Source organism: Pogona vitticeps, chromosome 2, assembly GCF_051106095.1.
Source record: "Pogona vitticeps strain Pit_001003342236 chromosome 2, PviZW2.1, whole genome shotgun sequence".
NCBI classification, from domain to species: domain Eukaryota; kingdom Metazoa; phylum Chordata; class Lepidosauria; order Squamata; family Agamidae; genus Pogona; species Pogona vitticeps.
In genome coordinates this window covers 303643283-303665537 of record NC_135784.1, presented here as the reverse complement: position 1 = coordinate 303665537, position 22255 = coordinate 303643283, and the positions used below count along the sequence as shown (strand labels likewise).

The window sequence follows — 22255 nt, the reverse complement described above, 5'->3', positions numbered from 1 at the left end:
CCAGTTTCTGATGGACTTTGGTTTGGTTTTTGGCAGAGCTTGGTGTGAGGAACACTGAATATGACATTAATTTTAAAATAATAATACATTTATTTTGATTATGCAGTGGATAAAATGGTTTGGTCAGGAACCTACAGAGCAGACTGATCTACAGTCTCCCTTTAGTAGACCACCCTTTATTTGCTAGTTTACCTCAACTGGCACTTATTTGTTTCAATACATTCACTCAGAGATTCTCGTAAATTAGGAAAGAAAAAATGCTTCCATTTACTCACAGTTCTTCTTATTTAAAAACAAACCTCAATTTTGTGGAAATGTTCATTGGTTACATTACTGAGCTTAGCTGCTTGATTTACTTCATTATTAACTGACTGACTGATTACATTGCTGACAGAACGCTTCCCTCGCACCATTGACTTCTGACTTCATCGCTCAAATATTGACATAACGCTGACAATCCTGACTGGAAAAAGGCGGGAAAAAGAATCTGAGGTACAGAGGGAATTATTGGCTGCTACTGGATTTGCAGCCATTCACTGCAACTCCCTCCCAGCCCAAACTTCTCAAAGGCATCATATGAGGGCACAATATGTCCAAACATTTCTTGAGGCACGTGGAAGTAACTTTTTTTGCATATCAGGCAACCCCATCCTGTAACAACAATAATTTAAAAAAAGACAAAAACCTTGTGGTACCTTGAAGGCTAAATGTTATATTTTAATGTGAGCTTTTGTGGACGAGTGAATCTTCTTCATCAGAAATAGGAAATAAAATACAGAGCTGACACAGGAAACATTCATGCCCGACTTTAAAATACAGAGGTATATGGTTGCATTTCACAAGTACAATAATTTAACAACCTCTATTTGGTGTTCAGTTCTTTTGAAGTCTGGGGTCTTCTTTCTTTCCCCCCAAATTTTTTTCTACTTAACATGTCTACAGTTACATTTCACATCAAACTTCATTTTGCCTTTATAATCAGTTGTCAAAAAGGCAGCTGTTTTAGCCTGTTTCAGCAACAACAAATACAAAACAAAAATGAAATACTGAGGCAGTTTTAAGAACAAACAAATTTTTTTCATTGTGAGGCAGCAGACGAAGGGGGCTATTATTTATAATACTGTATACAGAAATATATTTGTTAGTGTTAGCGGGAGAAGAATATTTTTTGCTTTGGGTTGGGTTTTCGGTGTTGTTTTATAGCCAGTTCTGTTGTTGTTATATGCTGTTAGGTTTATTTATTTATTTATTTATTTTATTTATTCAATTTATATGCCGCCCACACTACCCAGAGGTCTCTGGGCGGCTTACAATAATTACGTCTTAGGATGATACAAGGATGTAAGATAAATACAGTGGTGCCTCGCTAGACAATGATAATCCATTACACTGAAATCACTGTTTAGCGAAATCATTGTCTAGCAAAAAGCATTTCTTCATTGGAATGCATTGAAAGCTGTTTAATGCATTCCAATGGGAAAGAATCGTCGTTGTCTAGCGAAGATCGGCCATAGGAAAGCCGCTTTGCGAACCGCCGATCAGCTGTTTAAATCGCTGTCTTGTGAAGCTTAGGTCCCGAAAACACCTGTTTGCAAGCGCGGAAGGAGCTGTCAAAATCGTCGTCTAGCGAAAATCGGTTTGCGAAGCAGGGACCAAACATTGTCCAGCGAAATTCCCCCATAGGAATCACTGTTTTGCGAATCGCTATAGCGATTGCAAAAAAAACCAATGACTAGCGAAAAAATTGTCATGCGGGCTAACTGTCTAGCGAGGCACCACTGTAAACCTGTTCCCACTCTTATGAACCCCTCAAGAGCTGTGTGGAAAGAAGTATGGGTGTGTTTTCTTATGTGCCCAACACTAGTCTATAACAAAATGTCTTTAGAATGCTTGTCTTTCCCTCATTTCTCAGAGGCATAACAAGTAACAGAGACACATTCTCATTACATGGAGAGAGAAAATACATCTGGTTACTGCAAGCAATAGCATGTTACCAAAATAATGTATCACAAGTGACACATTACTTCCAGGCTCTGCTTATGATTGAAGTATGAACCAAGCTTAAGTTTGATTTCCCTGCTTCAAACATGTTCGCACAAGGCAGCAAAGGATGTTGCCCATAAATCAGAGGAAAAAGCCTGGGGCAGAGGAAGAAATCTCTGTTTTCTTCAGAAGGACCCGACTGTCTAGCAAGACGGCTCCCAGCTTCTTTATTGTCAAGTCTGAGGACAGAGTGCCGCCTGCTGGAACTAAAATATTCAGATTTTTTAAAATGTGTTTACAATGAAAGTAAAAAAAAAAAACTGTGAGATTCATCAAGAGAAGAAAATGGGTTGTGTAGTCTATGCCTTTTCTGGATCACTGAAAACTTGGAAAGGAAGGAAGCTGTTCATCTCTCCAGAACATCAGTGCAATGCATACGTTTATTGTCCTATTTTGCTGAAGCAAAGACTTATATCAGCTCCACAGTTTTCGGCTCCAAGCCGACTACAAAGGTCTGTGACCTTGCCCGAGACAATGAGCAAACATGTAGGTGAGTGTTTTGTGTTCCATGAGGCAGAAAATTTGTAAATTTAAACTTTTGTTCTCTCTGTCTTACAGAGTCTGACACTTGATTTTACCTTCAGGCAGTCTGGTTGCATGCGCCATGAACATTTACCTCTGGGCCAATGTTTGGACATTCTGCTTGAATCCCAAGTCTTACACCATCTTTGGCAGATGCAGAGTTATGGAGAACTCAAACGCTTGTCAACGATATGCTAGCGACATTGCTTAATCCAGAACTTTGCTGAGAAACGGAGGGGTTGCTTCTATCCTTGAGTCCTTTCGCACTGCAGAGACATTGCTCTGCAGAAATATGCAAGAAGTGATTCATCACTCGCTCCCTCACTCTCTTTCTTTTTTTCTTTCAGAGTGGAACAAGCCAATACAAATAATTTCAACCCACTGAAAAATCCATGAGTCCCGATGCCCAATCTTTTCCTTTTCCTGGTGCTTTCTTTTGCTTTTTCTCTTCAATTGGTACTCATTCTTTTGAATAACTCTGGTGCTGTGGTTGCACTTCCTTGCCTATGTGTGTGTGACTATTTCATGCGCTGAACTTCATGTAGAGCAGAAATGTTAAACCGGGCCTTTTACACTCTACCATCAGCAATCTTATGGATCTGCTAGCTGCATTTTCCACTCAGAAAACATTGCACCATTTATATGTCAACCTTGCTATATCTATCCACCTGGACCTAGTTCTGCAGATCACAAGAAACAGTTAACAAAAAAAATTTTCAAGATGATTATACATGTCTGTTTCTGTCCAAATGAAGTTATAATTCTTACACCAACTGTTGCCTTCAACTACACGCCAGCCCAAGGTAGAACTCAGAAGGCAAAAGATCAGATAAAGATCAGGTAAAATAATACTCAGTGAAACAGAACACTTTCTGAGGATTCCTGTTTCCTTTTGAATCTGCTTCCAATTAGGTTGCAAACTCTTCAAAAGAGTAAGCGGTAAGGAAAACGGCAAAGAGCACTCAAAACTGCCCATTTGATCCTCACTAGAGATGGGCCGATCTGTCCGTTTTACTTACCCCCTTTTTAAAAACATTGCAGATTTTAAAAGAAAAATATAATCCAGATATAAACTGTTATAAAAGATCTGAACAAAATGCTCAGTTGCCGACACTGGCCGTCTTCGATAGCTACAGCGGTTCCCAGTATGGAGAAAGCAATGTGAGTGCGCCAACACTGGAGGGATTCAAGAGAAAACCAGACTACCATTGATCACATCTGTGTTGATTCAGATTCCTGCATTGAGAGGGGGTTGGATTTGATGGCCTCAGAGACCCCTTCCAACTAGTTATTCTACAATTCTACAGTTCTATGTATCTGTTAAGGTAGCTGTTAATGGTGAGGAATCTCTTACAAAAAAGTAGCGGCAACCTTAAGTCAACAGCGCAAACATGGGCCTCCTGGAGATGGGATGGGATTTCTTGTCCAACACAAACTTTCAGATAGACTGAAATTCTATAGGCGCACAGGGATTCAGAACTGTAAACCTTTCTTCAGGAACTCTAATATCCAGAATCCCCAGGGGTATGGCTATTACATCCAGGAATTAACTTTCCCAACTGTTGGCTTGAATAGATTGACATTTCATCCTACTTCTTGTGTTCCTAAAGATGCCACTCAAGCAAAAAGGAATTGAAAAAAGGTGAAACACAAAAAGTAGGGAAAAGCCACATGGGTCCTGTTCATGTTACAGCCCCATCTCCTGAAGACACAAATGAATGAAGATTTTCTTCTTTTCCAAATGTGTTCACTTATTAAGTAGGCAGCCAGGAAATGGATCCGGGTAACTTAATTACTCTAGAGCCCAATGCCGAGATTGTGAGGGACCAAAGACAGCAACTGTGAATGAGGTGAAACTTCTTTCATTTCTTATAAGGAAGTCAAGCGTGAATGTCAGGGTTCTACCAGGGAAACCGGATACACACAGATAAGCACTAAAGGACTTCATCAGTCCCATTATCTCTGTTACTGACATCTGCTATCCTGGATCTATGGGAATATTCTCCGGACATACCGACACAAAAATATCTCGTGAGACTCATGCGCCGTATTATTGCAAACGCCCCCCTTTTGTTATGCAAAGTGACCCTCCTGTGTCTGGAACTGGAGGAGACAGATATATTAATGTGGGGTTTTTTTCTGTTTTACTTTTTAAAGATCAGAAGAATTTGTCTGAGGAAAACGTGGCTTCCTATGAATGGCACCTCCATTTGTTTCATGCAACTTCTGGCCTTGGCCAATGGGATTTTGCAGGGTTTTGAAACAGGCCAGAAACGTGAACAGCTTGCCAGGGTCACAGGAGCAAACGCCAGTGGAGATAACAGTAATCAGTAACCCCCTCATTATTATTGGAACCTAAGGGCCAAACTAGACATTAAAGGGAAATGCATCCAGTTTCCCTTTTCCCCCCTCCTACACCAGGATTTCCTTGACAATCCGACTTGCAAACTAAATCAGGGTCTATCCTTCCCGTGATCAATAATAAAAACCACACTAAAAGCAAGATGCAAAGTAGAAGTAAATGGTATGCTGCCAAAACATCTTTTGCCACTTAAGGGAGCAATGTTGTCAGTGTGCTATCTAGCTTAGCCCTATTAGAGATATGTCTGCAGTCTGAAACACAGCGCACCCTCGCCATAGCTTCCTCACTGCAGAACAGAATTAGCTTTGGGAGGGTCAGATGCTGGCCAGTACATCTCCCAGCTGTCAGACTTACGACACTGCCATGCTTTTGCTGACAAAGCCCCTCATGTTCAGAGCAGCCTTCTGCCTAGAAGGGGCTGTCATTCGCCCATCATGTCATCTCTGGAACCCGTTCCAGCAACTACCTCTGCCGCCTGTCTCCATTTGATAACCATGGCACATTTATCCTTCTTCTCTCTGTTTTTTTCCCTCCCCTGGGGGGAGCACTGTGGCAAACCCGTGCAGGCTTTGCAGCATGAATTGAACAAACATGGGATGACAGGATATGAGACATTAGTCAACCTTGGGGGGTCCCCCTTGATTTCCTCTCCCCTGTAATGTTATCTTCCATCTCCAGGGCAGAAACAAAATTGAGGGCAGTTACTCCTCCGAGCAATTCTTTGCTTAAGAATCTGTTGCTTGCAGGAGGGGTTGATGAAAATTCTGCAAAACAACAAATAAATTTTTCTGCTGTTCTGACAACTAGAAATTATAATATCCACTGGAAGTTGATTCAGAAGTAAGCCTCATTACATCTACTTGGGCTTAATCTTTCATCAGTCTATATAGGATTGCAGTCTTATTATTGTTTTACACGTCAATGCAAAATTGCATAATTTAATTATTATATCTTTGTTATCAGGACAGAATGGAAGTTGAAATGTTTGGCATGGGATTCTTTAAAAATCAAATCCTCGTTCAGCTATGAAGATCACTAGTCTCGTCACATATTCTCAGTCTTAAGGCTCAGTTACATGTGGGGAAAAGCTGTTCTGGCATCTGGTTTAGCATGCTTGAAATCGATTTTTCTAGGAAGCAGGTTTTTGGAAAGTGAGGTATTTTACTTGGCCGGGAGAGGGTCATTTATTTTAAATTGCTTGTGAAATCAATTTATTTTGGATTGTTTTGGCATCCATTGGTGTAAATTGTGTCTATAGGGTTTGTCACGTAATGGATGCCAGGATCATGAGTTTCGGGCTGGGGAAAAACCTTGCAATCCGATCTGAAAAGAGAGCCAGCAAAGAGATAAAGGTTGAGGGGAGGAAGTGTTCCTTCCTTCTCAGTCCTAGAAGTTTCTCTTTGCCATTCACTGGTATGCCTTCCCTCTGGCCAGATCCATCTCCTGGTCCCGTTACTCCGTCTCCTTTTTCACCCTCTATGTGTGTGTGAGAGAGTGTGAGTGTGTGTCTGTGTGTCTGTCTGTTTCCATCCATCTGTGTCAGGCTGCAGGGAAAACTTGCAATCCGACCTACTTTTTTTTTCTGTCACGCTGAACTAGCGCTATGCCAAATTGCAAGAAATAAGAACATATTGAAAATAGCAGAACAGCAGCAGGAACTACTGGCTGTGAGAGGCAGTCAGTGTGAGGGCAGGCAGGTACAGGACAAAGCCTCAGAGCCTTCCATGTGACTTTAACGCATCATCAAAAACTGTGATCCATCTCTCAACCCATTTTCATAGTGTAACCGCACCCTTAGCCAGTTGCTGTCGTCACTGTTGTTGCATGAGACCACATGCCCTCTTTCAAAGAGGGCAGTCTTCCATTGAAAGGGCTCCCACAGGACAATCTTGGCTGGGAAGGTATTTTAGGTTTGAAAAGTTATTCAATCCAAGCCTGATTTAAAGATAAGGAGCCCTCCTCCACCCATGAAAGGGCAGCGTGATAAATAGTTAAATAGGGTTCAGGGAGGCCATGCATGTGCATATAGAAAATCCCTCACTCAACAGGGGTGGAGGCCCTTTCATTTGTCCCCAGAAGGATTAGGGACACAAACAAGAAATGTGGATTGTTGTGGGTTTTTCGAGCTCTTTGGCCGTGTTCTGAAGGTTGTTCTTCCTAACGTTTTGCCAGTCTCTGTGGCTGGCATCTTCAGAGGACAGCACAAGAAAAATCACTGTTAACGACTGTCAACGTCCCATGAGGATGGGTGGGAAAGGACTGCAGAAGTGGGATTATCTCTCACCCCTAGTCCTTTCGTCCTTCTAATGAGCCAATTCAGACCAGGGGGAAGTGAATCCAACTGGAGGATATACAGTATCAGGGATCTCCTACCAACTCTCCTCAGAAGTGGATGAGTACCAAATACAGTGGTGCCTTGCAATACAAAAGTAAATTGTTCTGTGAGTAGCACCGTCTTGCGAAATTTTCGTCTTGCAGAAAGCGATTTCCCATAGCAATGCATTGCAATGCATTCCTATGGGAAACCTTGCAAGACGAATGAATTATTTTCGTCTTGCAATGCATCGGTCTTGTGAAAAAAATTCATCTGGAGAAGCACGGCCATAGAAGAAGCTGTCTTGCGAGTCTTCAACCTCATCACCAAAACCATTCATCTTGCAGGTTTTTTGTCCGGCGAGGCGTTCGTCTTGCGAGGCACCACTGTACTAACAAGAAAGAAGTCCAGTTGCCATGACTCAACTTCCAGGTAACCACACCTGGATGACTGAGAATCTTTACAGACATGTCTCTGATATCCTCCTTTAACTGGCCCATTAGTCGCCATTGACCAATCCCTGTCACCTATCATCCCACACTGCCAGACAGTAGAAATCAGAGAAAGTTCTCTCAGAACAGTTTTGACGTGCAGGCAGATTACTGCCTACCTTCGTGAATGCACCCCTTTGGATGCCCAAATTCAAAGTCTGCCCTACAGGTGATATATGAACGAGGCAGACATTTCACCATTTCAGTAGCACAAGAAAAGCTTTCAGACCTGCGGCAGTGAAACGTTTCTATGAGTAGGGACAAAATCATAATCGACCCATAAACCCTGTCCTTCTAAATGCAGCTGCAATCCTCACAGAAACAGGGGGTGAAGTGAACTTTGCAGGTAGCTTAGTCTTGAATGGAGAGTTAAGACCCATTAGCTTTACCAAAGGCCTGCTCCTCATGAACATGAAAACGGCTAGCACTGGCTTCTTGATAGGGATCAGTCGGGTCACCTGCCTTTCAAAGTGCAGCTATGATGATTGCCACATGACTGTCGCTGATGAAGCAGCCATGGATATCCTGATGCAGAGCCCCGTAGTGGCTTTTCCACAAGTACAAACGTGGAGCTGTTCTACCTGAGGCCAACATGATGCTCAGCCAGCCCATTTCTGCCTACCTCTTTATCAAAAATGCAGCAGCCCAACTATTGACTGAGACCACTTATAAAAATCTACTTTTAAAGTTTTAAGTGTTTTAAATTACGTAATGGATTTTTATTATTGTAGTTTAATTGCTTTTTAATCTATAATTTATTTTGGTTTTACTATTAATTTGCTTTAACATTGTGAGCCACCTTGTGTCCCCTCATCGAGAGAAAGGCGGCTTACAAATGAGGAAAAAAATACATTGATAAATATAAATGAATAAATAATACTAAGTTTGGTTTGACTTTCTACCTTAGCTGATCTGCTTAGGCTTGCAGTCAAGATAAAAAATTTCCATGGATGTTTCTCAGGAATGAGGACTCAAATGTACAAGTTTGGACTTAAATGCTGATAGAAACCATGGGTCCATATTTTCCAAGCTCATCTGGAAGACAGGAGAGGACAGTTCAGGCTAGTTATCTTTGATGGATCGTAATTGCTCAATCAATTAAGTAATCTGTATGCATATGGAGTAAACACCTCCACAAAATAAGGTCTTAAAATAACAAAGTGGAGAAGAGAGACCCAGGAAGGGTGAAAAGGTAGAGAAAAGAGAGAGAGAAATGCTAATTTCCACATCCCGGAACTCATTTTCATCCTGATGGGAGCCTGAAAACAGGAGATAAGTGAAGTGTGCATTTCCTATTTCAGTGGAGTACGAAGCACATATTTTAATCACATGCCTCCCACCAATGCAAGTAGCCCAAGTTGAATTCCTCTCACCTCTGATCTGCTGTACATAGAGCCATGTGTTCTGACCTCACCAGAACACATGGTGGGTTTTTTTTTTAATCAAGAAAAATATAGGGTCTTTCTGCCATATCTTTATGTTGCCCCGGTGGCCACTTTCTTTACACTCCAGCCCCATCCAACAAATAAGGCTCACTCTCCCGCTGAATTTTCAGCACTAGCTTCTCTGATTTACCACAACTGTTGAACCCTCCTGAATGACTGTTGTTTTTTGTGTTTTGTTTTTTTTAAAAAAAAAAATCTGCTGCATTTCACAGTAGGCTTTCTAAGTTGAATTAATTCACTCTGTGTTCCATGCAGTGCGCTCTACCTGTTAGACCACCCTCTAGCAATCAATCAATCAATCAATCAATCAATCAATCAATCAATCAATCAATCACGGCAGTAAATATTTTCCCAGTGAGAGATGGATTTTTTTTTACATTATTAATGCATCACTTTATGGTGGTTGTTTTTTTTTTTTTAAGACATGGACTTCAAATACAATAACAGCTCAGAATGAGACCATCACAAAACTACTTTTTAGGTGTAATGAATAAATGTTATTTGTTACAGTCCCGAATGCAACGCTATAAATGAGGATCATATGATGCTGTTTATTTGTTGCAGAAAAAGTAATGGATTAGAGATATCACTGTTATTTTTAATGCATTGCTATCAAACTCTGGGAGCATTCAAGTCAATGCTGGGTGCACATACATATACAGAGTAGTACCCTATTCGGAGTGTACGGGAGATGGCATGAGCTTTCTTTTTCTCCAGCAGTGCGACAGTTGAAATTCTGAGTAAATTCATAGCACAGGACGGCCAAGCATGAAAAGACTGATGAACACCAGAGATGACCGTCATGGAAGAAAATGGAACTGGGACACTTCTTTACCACTTTAGACCTGTGTTATTGGTAGAACACTTAGGAACATGTAGTGGAAGATCTCCGTGCCTTTGACTGCCACTGAAAAGACATTGCAAAGAGTGTATATTGTGAAGGAAATAATTACATCACCGGATGATCATGGACTTTGAAAGCAAGGTTTGGAGCTGGTAGGAAAGCTAAACAAAAGGTGGAAGAAAGAAGAGAGACGAGGATGAGGGCATTGTAAGCTTGGGAATGGTTGAAATTTGCCAGAGGTAACTAACCAGCAAGGAACGTGGTTAGTACAACACAGTGATAAGACAAGACAGAGCTAGACAAGATCTTAAAAGTACCTAGTGGCTATGTTTGGGTGAAGCAGTCTTTACTCTTTTTCAAGACCAGAAACATGAACGAAGATTTAAAACATGGACGTTGGGGGTTGAACTAGGGCCAGATTTATTAACTGGGATTAAAGAATTGGCAAGCAGAGGAGAAGTGGTATGTTGTGATATCTACTCAAATTTTCCAGCGTAGAGACTGGCTGAAATAGAGCAAAAAAGAAGAGATGGTCAACCACATTTATTGGAAGGAAGTTGAGATAGAGATGAAATGAAATGAAGAGCTGTCTCTTCAAGCCGTCCTTTGGCAACTGAATAGGTTGCTGGGGGACATGAGCAGCCAGGTGTGACTTCAGGGAGAGTCATCTGTCTAGGGACAGACTTGGTTAGGCTTTCGGGCGGGTCTATGATCACCGTGCTTCTTATTTTCTTCTTCAAGTAGTAAATAAGAATATCAGACGGCTTGTCTCGAAATTTAGAAAACTTTATTTTATTTTTATTTTTTGTGGATGACAGCTTCTAAAATCTCCCAGACATGACTGCCAGCAGCTGCGTTGCCTGGGTTTTATCAGAATTATAGTCTTCAAGAAAAAACGTTTCCATGCTTGGCTCAGCTTAACTTTTCTCCCTGATTGATTGGCTTACCCCATGGAAAGAGACGAGGACGGGCCTCAAACGTATTTGAAAATGCAGGATAATCTGTTGTTTTGTTTTGTAATGTGATGCCGTTAGGAACCCACAAGCTTTTCATGTTTCCCCTGATTTAACTGGCTATTGACATGTTGACTTAATGGATGAAGTCATGGAGCCTCCAGCCCTTGGTCTGATGCTGAAGTCATGAAACTATCCAATTACCCCAATTGCAATCTAAATATCTCTTTCTGCCATCAGGACGCCAGGAAAAAAATGGAGTGGGGAAGGAATTGAGAGAGAGATTTTTTTCCCAGCCCACAAAGTGACTTCTGGCATAAACTGGAGGCAAAGAGCCGGGTCGCTGCATGAAAAACAAAACTAGTATGTGCGGAAGGATGTGGCAGAGAAGAGCGAAGAGAGCAACCAGCTGTGGGAACTAATTTCTGTCTGTAACGCAAGGGGGAAGAACGGAGTGCGTTCTCTGTGACCTCGTTCAGCACAAGGTGACTGCGGCAAGCAAGCAAAGCAAAACGGATTTACATTTGTGTACTGCAGAACACCACCGGCTTTGATGAGAGGGAAGAACGAGTGACGTCACTAAAGCTTTTGTACTAACCACCATGGCAGGCTCCTATAGTTCTGCAACCCACCCACCCACTCCCTTTGGGACCAGCAGCGAGGCGAATGGAGGCGGGCGGTGGGCCTTTAACATCACTCCTGCCATTATGCCAAATGTTTGAGGCTCCGATGAAAACGGTTCTTGCTCTTGTGTAGGAGCCATGGAAGAAAGGGGCCCTGCTACCGCTTCTGTCAACAGCCTATTGCCCCAGCTTGGTCCGAGGGAAGGTGGGCTCTCCCCATACCACCCTTTATGTGTTGCAGCACTGGAGCGCAGAAGCTTTACAGCATATAGAAAACAATAAATCTCTGCCCCACAGAGGCTGCCATCTAAAGCTCAACACAGGGAAGACATCAGATGATTTTTCAACTTTGCACGTCCTACGCCCCCACATTATTTTTGACATTTTTTTCTGGCCCCTCTGTCTAGTAAATCATCTTCTCTTTCGCTCCCCCTCACACACATATTCATGGACTCACGCTGCCTTGCTGTTGCCTTTTTGTGATACTGGAGGGGTGTCTCTACAAGTGTTTGCATACACAAAAAGCAAAGTTTGCTGGCCGTAAATTATTAATTTTTTTAAATCCAGAATCTGTATTTGAGTAATATTGAGGCTTGGAATGTTGCTGGTTCATCTGCGTCTCTTCTTAGGGAAGTGGTTTTGTCCAGAGTGAACCATGCCTTCATCATTTCCTGATTAGACTACTATAATGTGCTCTACATGGGACTGCCTTTGAAGCCACAGAAAGTGCAAAAAAAAATGCAGTGGATATACTGTTAGCTAGCAGCATGTAGCACAGGTCTTTAATCAACTGCCCTGGCTTACAAGTTGTTTTAAGTTCAGTTCAAGGTGGTAGTTTTGATCTATCATGATTTGAGCCCAAGATATATGTAGAGCCCAGATTTTGAGACACTCAGCGGAGGTCCTGTTGCTGTGGTATCATCAGAAGGGCACACAGCAAGGTGGACAGGTATCCATGTGTTCTTATTTGGACACTAGCTGGGCGGTTGGTGGGTGGACATGCACACGCTATGAGCCAACTTGTCTCTCTCATTCCCCGACATTGCAGAGATGTACATTAGATGAGCCATGCTGGATCAGGCCAGAGCTGAAAGTATGGATGTGTTCTTGGACTACAATTCCCAGAGTACCCCAGGCAGCATGAGGAAACAAATATGCACACCCCTACCAGAAGCCTATCTAGCCCACCATTATGTTTCTCAACCAATGCTTTTCAGAAACCCAGAAGAACAAGGATGTAATAATGTCCTCTTATCTGTGTTACCTAGCAACTAGTATGCAAAGAAATATTACCTCTGATTCTTAAGGTAACTGGTGCGATGGTTAAACTGCAGTACTGCAGTCAGGCCTTTGCTCACAACCTGAGTTCAATCCCAACGGTTTCAGGTAGCCAGCTCAAGGTTTACTCAGCCTTCCATCCTTCCGGGGTCGGTAAAATGAGTACCTAAGATGCTAGTTCACTGCTTAATTATGTTGCACACCACCCAGAGAGTGTTCTAGCACCATGGGATGATGTGTAAGATAGCTAGATAGATATCCAATATGACTAATTATCACACACTCTGGTTTCTCTTCACATCATATACATCTTTCACATGTAACCACTGATGGGTTCAAATTCCATTAAGACTGGTGCCCCATGTTCAGCACAATGGCTTCCTTGCTATCCACAGACTGGAAACCTCTAACATAATTTAGCACATCATATGCTGTGCCAGCTGAACATCGCAGACCATAATGCTATGTTAGCAACGCCAATGGGGCTGGTATTCAGATCCCACTTGATAAAACAGGGCCAGGTTAACTGGCAGAGCAGAGTGGCGAGGCCAGGCTGCCCTCTGAGAAACATGCAGGATTTCCTATTTCTGTTTTGACTTCGAAGAAGCAATCTTACAGCGTCTAATTGGTTTTTTTTTTTCATCCATCATTTTCTTTTCTTTGATGGCACATATCCCTAGGAAGCCGTCCAAGGATGGAGGATTATTGGATTTGTTATCTAAGAAATCCCATTCCTAGTGAAAAGCAGAAGGTCCTGAAACCTGCCCAGACTGAATGGATAAAGAGTCTGGAAGCCACTGGATGAGTGAGCCGAGCATGTTTAGCCTGGAGAAGAGAAGACCAAGAGGTGCTAGGATAGCCATCTTCAAGCATTTGAAGAGCTTTCACAGAGAACACTTGCTTTCTGTAGCACCGAAAGAAATATGCCCCAAATCACTGGATTGATGTATCCGCTGCTGGAAAATACTCAATTAAAAAAAATATCCCAGAAATAGGTATGTACAGTAGGACCACCTTATCTGTAGGATCAGTAGCCGCTCATTCATTTATCTACAGTCTGCAAATACTACATTAAATATTAACAATATTGAAAGAAAGAAAAAATGCAAAGAATTTAATAAATCACATTTTACCACACCTGGCCACTAGAGGGAGGGATAGAGCTCATGCCATGAAGAATACCTAGCATAATCTCTGGCTGTTTAAAGGCTCTCTTCTTGCAAGCTTTCTCCCTGGAAGTGGAGGCTCCTCTTGCCTCCTTATTTACCCAGAAGTTCAAAGGAAAAAAGGGTCAGTGCTATTTAACCCAGGCAGGAAGCAGGACAAGAGCATCTCCAGCCGTTGGCAGTACTGTTTCTTTGACTGTAATGGCTGGTCAGAGATGACAGTGCTTCTGAACATGTATAGAGTACTTCTTCCTCATCACGACCAGCTATTGTTTCTACGATTCAAGACAAGGTTTACATGGCCAGGGAAAATCTGGCCATTTTCAAAATCTTTTTATCAGGCAGACACAGTAGAGTTGCATATCATAACCGAGGAAAAGAATTTGGCAGCAATATAGTTCAGAGAGCGAGAATCGCTATATCAAAAACGTAGATAGCTTTAGTACAAATGCATATTATACGCGGTCCACGAACAAGCATTGCACCTCACTGAAAAACACACGCACACACAGTGCTACAACTGAGATGCTTTTTTTCAAATAGAACAGATAGAACTGCTTTATTTGTTAAGTGTTAAATTAATCTCCCAAACACAGTGACGAGATGAAAATACCCTGATTTCTGGTTGTTGTTTTTTTTTTAAGTTATGGCTTACATCAATGAACAGGCTGTCTTTCACATCGTATGCTCAGTTTAAGAAAATAGGCATCATAGTGATAAAACGACAAGATCAAGAATTCCAGTAAATGGTTAGTTAGTGAATGAAAATGAAATCATCATGGATTAGCAAAGGAAGGGGGGTAGAGCAGCTTTGCTAGCTCCCCGTCCCATACCTTAGGCGGGACTAGACACAGGATTTATTCAAAGTTATATCTGAAATCTGCATTTAAGTTAATGTTATCGGCAGAGAGTTAAACCTATCCACAAATCAGGAAGGAAGTGATCTTAGTAGGTGTTATGTTTCCTCCCGTTTTCCTTTTTGTTTTTAATGAAGGATTCCAATAAACACAACACAAGCTGCTACAAGATGATTACATTCCATGGGATTCGCGCTGCTTACAAAACGAGTGAATTCAAAGTTGTTTTTTTTTACTGAACACGTGACCCAAAGGCTGATTCGAATCAGTCCAGCCCTTTTTGCTCCTAAAGCGGCTTTTCCCCCCTCTGCCACTGGAGTGCTTCTATATCTTCAAGCTGGAATTATTCAAAAAGGCTTTTTTTAACTCATGCAGTTAGTTGTTTTACATTTTTGTAAAGATGGGAGGCCTGTCTATAAGTGGTTTTCAGGGGTGTAGCAGCTGGGACATGATGTTCAAAGTTGAGGAAACACTCTCCACAAGCCTTCTTTCCTCTCCCCCAATCATCCTCCAAATTTTTTATTTTTTATTTTTTTAAATCTTACACCTATTAGATTACCCTATTGCTGTATCACTGGGTCCTCCTCCTCATTATTTCCTGTATTTGCGCCTCATAAAAGGATCAGCAGAGGCAGGACCAGAGGAAGGAAGGAAGGAAGGAAGGAAAGAAGTGGGGGCTGAGGACTGGAACGCGCATCGCATTGTATCCAGTACGAATAGTGAACACCCAAATCAGTCTGCAGCCCCTGTGTGAGCACTGTTTGTGATTTCAAACGCAATACAGGCTGCAAATCAGAACGATGCCTTCCTGGTATAGTTGCACCCACAATTTGTACTGAATAAATGATATTTAAATGATAAACAGGCTCAAGTCCATTCCGGTTTTAACAGATAATAAGCAGAGCTTAAGGTGAAATCTTGCATTTTCCAGAACTTGGGAGGGAATACTCCAAAAAAAGTAACTTTTCCAAGTTCTGACACTGCACCCTTGCACAAATTCCCTTCCTTTTGGTGCATGAGCTCAAAACTTCCCAGTAAACTGTGCTAAGGCTTCCCAATAATAGCCTTTCTCGTTATCCTTCTCCATTTCTTGCCTCTCTCCTACTGGAAGGTGGATGTCATCATGGCTATTCCAATTTTGAATACAGAGTTCTCAATAATGCAGTTATGTTGCATCAAAACCAATCTTTTGCGCACAGTAAATTATTATTATTATTCCCTTCCAATGCCCTCCCCCATATTCCTAACAAACCTCAAATGACAGATGGATTTGCAAATACAGTGGTGCCTCACTTAACGGCGATAATCCGTTCCAGGAAAATTGCTGTTAAGCGAAAACATCGTAAAGCAAAAATAAAAAGCCCATTGAAACGTATTAAAACCCAGTTAATGCGTTCCAATGGGCTAAAAACTCACAGTCCAGCGAAGATCCTCCATACGGTGGCCATTTTTGGTGCCTGTATAGCAAGGAATCCGTCCCTATAAACAGCGGGGAGCCATTTTAATTACCCGGCAGCCATTTTGAAGCTGCCGATCAGCTGTTAAAAAAACATCGTTTTGTGAAGAATCGGTTCCCGAAGCAGGGAACCGATCAGCGCAAAGCAAAAAAACCCTATTTAGACCATCGTTTTGTGATCGCAAAAACATCATAGTGAAGCGGATTCGTCGTAATGCGAAATAATTGGAAAGCGGGGCACCACTGTAACAAAATTAGGTGGTAATAATCTTATCTCAAAAACAATGTTTCTCAATGAGTATTTGCACAGCCTTCCCTACAGACAAATCTTTTAAGAGTCACATAGACTGAAAGTGGTTAAGGGAGAGTTATGCCATATTTTAAGGGTCACTGGGCCCTTTTCTTCATGGGGTGGTACTTGTGTGAGACTTAGGGGGTCAAAACACAATTACTGGGTGCAGCTTCACAAGTAGGAAGACAGGGGGTTATAAAATGCTGCCTCCCCACAAGCAGATCCTCAAAAGCCACTCTTGTTTGTGCTTTTTTCCTCCAGATGGCCAATCCCAAAGCAGAAGTAAACTGACTTGTAATTCTGAAGCTGGAAGAAAAACATTAGAAGATAAACACACAGCCTTTACTGCTTAACCTAGCTCTGCTTCTAATTGCAAAGCTACGCATCTTCTGTGTTCTGGCCCTAGGACAGAAGCAGATGGAGAGACCATGTGCAAAACCAATGCCCCCCCACCCCCACATCCATCCCCTGATGAGTCACGTGACTATTAATACCATGGATGGACAGCAAGCCTGGGTCTTCTGCCTCATTAAGCATACTTAGGTCTGGTGCTTCCTTGGAGTGGAACAAATGAATCATGACAGTGTTGTGCTCTATTTCAAGTCTAAAACCTCTACATTAATGTGGCTCATGATTCTTCATGGGGTTTAGGGCAGTGCGTGGGTTCTTGCAAAAGGGTACAGTCTCTATCTTCCCAATGACATGAACCCTACCGTAGCCTTCCTCCACGACCCTTTGCCCTCGAGACATCTTGGATGACAGCTCTGATCATCCGCAGTGGCTGGGGATGATGGGGGCTGCAGTCCAAGGTGTGTCAAGGATATAAAAGCTGGAGGAGACAGCCTATATGGCAGGCTAGCAAAGGGAAAGCGCTGGAAACGCCAGCTCTCGAGAAAGGCAAAGCCTTCGAAGAAACGCAGGTTGATCAACCATTATTGCATAAATCTCTCAATAAAATAAAACTCTTCTTGCACGAAATGTCCAGATCTCACAGTCACAAGTATTTTCTTCCAGAATATGGTCACTTAATAATCTCCCCACAGGGTCATATTCAGAAGACATAAATACTCAAAGGCGCTAAAAGCCACCTCAGGTACGTAGACCCTTCCTTCTGCCCCAGAAACAGTCATGTGGATGGGCGACCAAGCTGTTGCATCTCCTCCCATTTTTCTTTTCTTTTTTTCTTAAAACAACATGAAAGCCATGAAATTTTCCCTGACCCTCTCTCAACAGCAGCTGCAGGCATCTGTATGGACCCGCAGTATGCCTTTGCTGTGCATGTGGAGAAAGTTGAAGATTTCTGAAGGCATAGCATGGAACCCTGGCCGAGGTTTGACGTTGTCATAGTAGTGGTGGGTAATGTAGATCCCTGAGGGGTTCATGGGGAAAGCCCAAAACCCAAAAAGGTGCACTTCCTCACACAGTTCCAAGGCCGCTGTTACGAGGATCAGCCCCGTGCTGATCCGCTTGGCCCGCACGCCCTGATTGAGCCAGTAGCGTGAGACGTTGATGAGATATTGGGGGTGGAAAAAGTAGGCGGCCTGCTGGGACTGAAAGTCATCCAGGACGTAGCGGACCCGGATGGAGACGTCCGTATTGCGGGTGTTGTAGAAGGCAGGCAGGAGCACTGAGGCGTTCTCGTAAATTTGCAAGACGTCAAAGAAAGGCTTCCTCCATTTCTCTAGTCTGTGGAACCTGACAATGGGGAGAAAGAAAGAACAACAGTACAATGAGCAGGCAGACTGGAGACCCAATGGAAGTTATTCTTTAACCTTTGAACAGCAAGGCCGGAAGGGACCCTGTGGATCATCAAGTCCAGCCCTCTCAAGGAGGCACCGTGGGGGAAATCGAACTCCCAACTTCTGTCTCCAAAGCCAGAGAGCTAAGCCACTGAGCTAACTAGCAGCCTATTTTAAAGGTAAAGGTAAACGTTCCCCTTGACAATTTTTGTCCAGTCGTGTTCGACTCTAGGGGGCGGTGCTCATCCCCGTTTCCAAGCCATAGAGCCAGCGTTTTGTCCAAAGACAATCTTCCGTGGTCACATGGCCAGTGCGACTTAGACATGGAACGCTGTTACCTTCCCACCGAGGTGTCACCTATTTATCTACTTGCATTTGCATGCTTTCAAACCACTAGGTTGGCGAGGAGCTGGGACAAGCGACGGGCGCTCACTCCATCGCGTGGATTTGATCTTTTGACTGCTGGTCTTCTGACCCTGCAGCATAGGCTTCTGCAGTTTAGCCCGCAGCGCCACCACGTCCCTGAAGCGCCACCACGTCCCTAGCAGCCTATTTGACGTTGTTACAATTCAGTGGTTGTTTTAATGTGGCAATTAGAGGGTTTTAGTATTATAACTAGAGATGGGAGCTTTATATTGGTCTCTTGGGGGAAACTGATATAAAGGTCACCTGCACAGGTGGCGAGCCCCATTGGACCCTCCTCCCCCAAACCAGGCATCCTCTTACCACTTGCCAGGTGGTGCGCACGACTGATGTCATCGAAAGTGTGCCAATCACGGCAGTCGCCCGGCTGGCATGGCCCCACCTCCCTGCTTGGCTGGCCGTTCCGGCAAGGGGCCAGGAGGACCAGTTTCCCTGTTCAGCGGCTGAGTGGCCAGCTGAGTAGAGAGGTGAGGTGGTGCCAGCTGGGCTACCACCATGATGGATGCACTTTCGAGGTCACTGGCCATGCAAGTGGCAAGTGGACACCCAGTTCCGGGGGAGGGGTTGTCCCATAAGGCTGGTCCCCTGTGCTGGAGAGCTTCATATTCAGGAGATTAATATGAAGCTCCCATGTCTAATTATAACTATAGGCAAATCACACAACAGTCTGTCGTAAAAGTAGTCAGAGAGCTTCCAGGCCAGTACGAGGTATGACATGGTACCTCTTCGCACAAGCTTGGAAACTGCCTCGTAGCTGCTCATGCTATGGCTCGTTGCATGAACAACCAAGAGCCTGCCCATTGCATTTCCAGTCGTACTGGTTTCAAACCATTTTGCGCACCAAAACGACAACAGCAACAATTGGGATCCAAAACATGTAAAAATACAGGTATCATTTTAAAAGTCCTCTTGGTTCCCCCTCTGTAGGGGGAGAAAAGTTGGATATTACCTGAATAAATAAATACATCCAGATGTTGTGAAACCAGAGAATCACAGTGGATGAGTTGTGTTCCAGGTTCAGCGTTTATCATTAATCATTAATAATCAACAATATTGTGATTTTCAGTTGCTATGAAATTAAGAAGTCAAGAACAAAAAACACCTGTGCTAATAAGTCTTTCAGAGGTTTGTCAGAGAGAAACACAGGCGGAAAGTGTGGGCAGAAGTAGGTGACAGGAAAACAACTGACCTTTCAGTAATTATGCTGGGATTAACCGTCACGATGTCGGTCTTTACGCCAACGTCTGTGATATACTTCTCAGATACGGGAGGCAAATTGCATCTAAAGGAAAAGAGCAGCACAACGGAGACGTTACTCATATTTCCGTCAGTCGTAGCCCACATTACTCTACTTCCAAGTAGTTTAGTAATATGTAGTGATTATTCCGTTTGATCTAACAACTCTTTGAGGTCAATAAAAGTGAGAGAAGAGGATTTCGTTTCAGGCAAGTGGTGAGATGAACACTCAAGCCTCTCCGGTTTGAGTCCGACACCTTAAATGCCAGGGGACAACAACCACTTTTGTTACAGAAGAATGGTCTACAGACATCACATAAAAAGTAGCAAACTAAAGGACTTCCTCTAACATTCTGATAAATAACTTAATCCACGAAGACCAGCCCAAATGGCGGAAATGGTCGTAGCACAGGGTGGAACACCTACTTTCCATACAGAAGCTCCCTGGTTCAATCCTTAGCCTCTCCAGATCAGACCTTGAAAAAGTTAACTACAGGAGTTGGGAGTTGTGGCCCAAAAAAGTATTTTTCCCCCAAGCTCAGTACTAGATAAAACTCCTGTCTGGAACTGCTCCAGCCTAGATTCCTTTGCAGTAGTACCTCAGTTTGTGAAATGGATCCGTTTGTGCTAGAAAAGGGGCGGCGTTATAGGTGCCCTGCACCCTGGAAAAACCCTTTCGTAGTGCGGCAGGGGGAAAAAGAAAACAACGTAAACCGGGCCTTTATTTCTTATGGATTTCGGTCTGTAAACCGAAAATTATGTAAACAGAGGCATTCATAAACCGAGGCACCACTATATATGTACAGAATGCCCCCAAGCGGTATCCAACAATATGTCTCCATCTATGACTCCCATCATGCTTGACCATTAGCTGTGATAGTTGAGGCTGCTAGGAATTAGTGTCTGAAACTTCCAGGCCTAGAAAGCTGCCACAGTGGTTAAACTGCAGTTGTGCATCAACAACCGGTCCTTAACTAGAAAGATCAATCCTCTAACTTGGCATGAAGACCATTTTCGAAGTTCCAGAGGGGCATCTATGATGGGGAAAACATGGGCAAACTGTAACCCCTTGGCAAGAGTAATAGGGGCATTGACTTTGCAAGGAGGCGGTTAAAGCCTATTAATTCTCATGAGATGGAGAAATATATACATAGCTTCTCCTACGTTTCTGTCCTTCCAAGGTTTTCGCTGTTGCTCTTTCGCCTTCATTGTTTAGCCAAAGGTTATCTTTCAGATTGATCTACTGGGACCTATTGAAAAGTCAACTGCAGGAGCAAATGGGGTTTGCAATTCCTTTTAATATATTCCTCTCTTTTTTTCCAATTAAAAGAAAAGGAATATACTGTATTGAATGAATGTAAATGCCCTTTGTGGCAGAGATTCTGGCTCTCTCCCACAAGCCGGAATGGTGGATCAGTGCAGTGAACACCTGGCCTCTAGGGGGAGCCACACAGCAGACAGAGCTGTGGTTTCCAAATTTTTTACTATCCGGTAATTGAGGAATCCCAAGCAAAGTAGGGCTTGGCAGGGTTTCATGACCACCATGCACAAAGTCCTCCTAGAATAACCCAGACCCTTACAATAGCTCACAGTAAAAATGAATGTACAAAACTGGGAAAGTTATCCTTTTTTGACCCTGACTCCCAGATGCATCCTGGGAGCTACAGCTCAGAAAGGACTTTTCGAAACTGAGCATAGAAATAAAGGCGGTCAACCCACATTTCAGGAAAGCTTGTCTTTCATAATGCTGTAGTTTAATTGCTTCTTAATCTGTAATTTATTGTGTGGGGTTTTTTGGGGGTGTGTGAGTGTTTGTTTTGTTTTGAGTATTACTCATTGTGAGACTCCTTCGATGCTCTCACAGAAAGAAAGATGGCCTACAAGATAAACAATAAAATAAAATAAAATAAATGCAGAGCTATTTTCTACAGGTTCAAGCCATTTATCTGTCCACCAGCCCTTCTGTTGTCAATAAATAAATAAATAAATAAAATTGGGGCTCACGACTTAATTTTGCCCACTCTGCCTTGAAAAGCTATTGACAATAACTGAGGGTCAAGGAAGGAAGGAAGGAAGGAAGGAAGGAAGGAAGGAAGGAAGGAAGGAAGGAAGGAAGGAAGGAAGGAAGGAAGGAAGGAAGGAAGGAAGGAAGGAAGGAAGGAAGGCACTAGTGATGGAAGGAAGGAAGGAAGGAAGGGAGGGAGGGACGGG

The 22255-nt window shown here is 43.0% G+C and overlaps 1 protein-coding gene across 4 annotated transcripts in view; it reads right to left on the bottom strand.

Moving 5' to 3' along the window:
- Positions 1-14570: 14570 nt before the first annotated feature.
- Positions 14571-22255, bottom strand: part of ST8SIA5 (ST8 alpha-N-acetyl-neuraminide alpha-2,8-sialyltransferase 5) — a 51410-nt gene continuing 43725 nt past the window's right edge. For all 4 annotated transcript variants that reach the window (XM_072992972.2, XM_078384159.1, XM_072992973.2 and 1 more), the window contains 2 exons: positions 19998-20090; positions 14571-18341 (listed from right to left, as the gene is read on the bottom strand). In XM_072992972.2, coding sequence (XP_072849073.2) covers positions 17873-18341; positions 19998-20090 — 562 coding nt within the window. In that variant the 3' untranslated portion in view covers positions 14571-17872. The remainder of the gene's footprint in view (positions 18342-19997; positions 20091-22255) is intronic.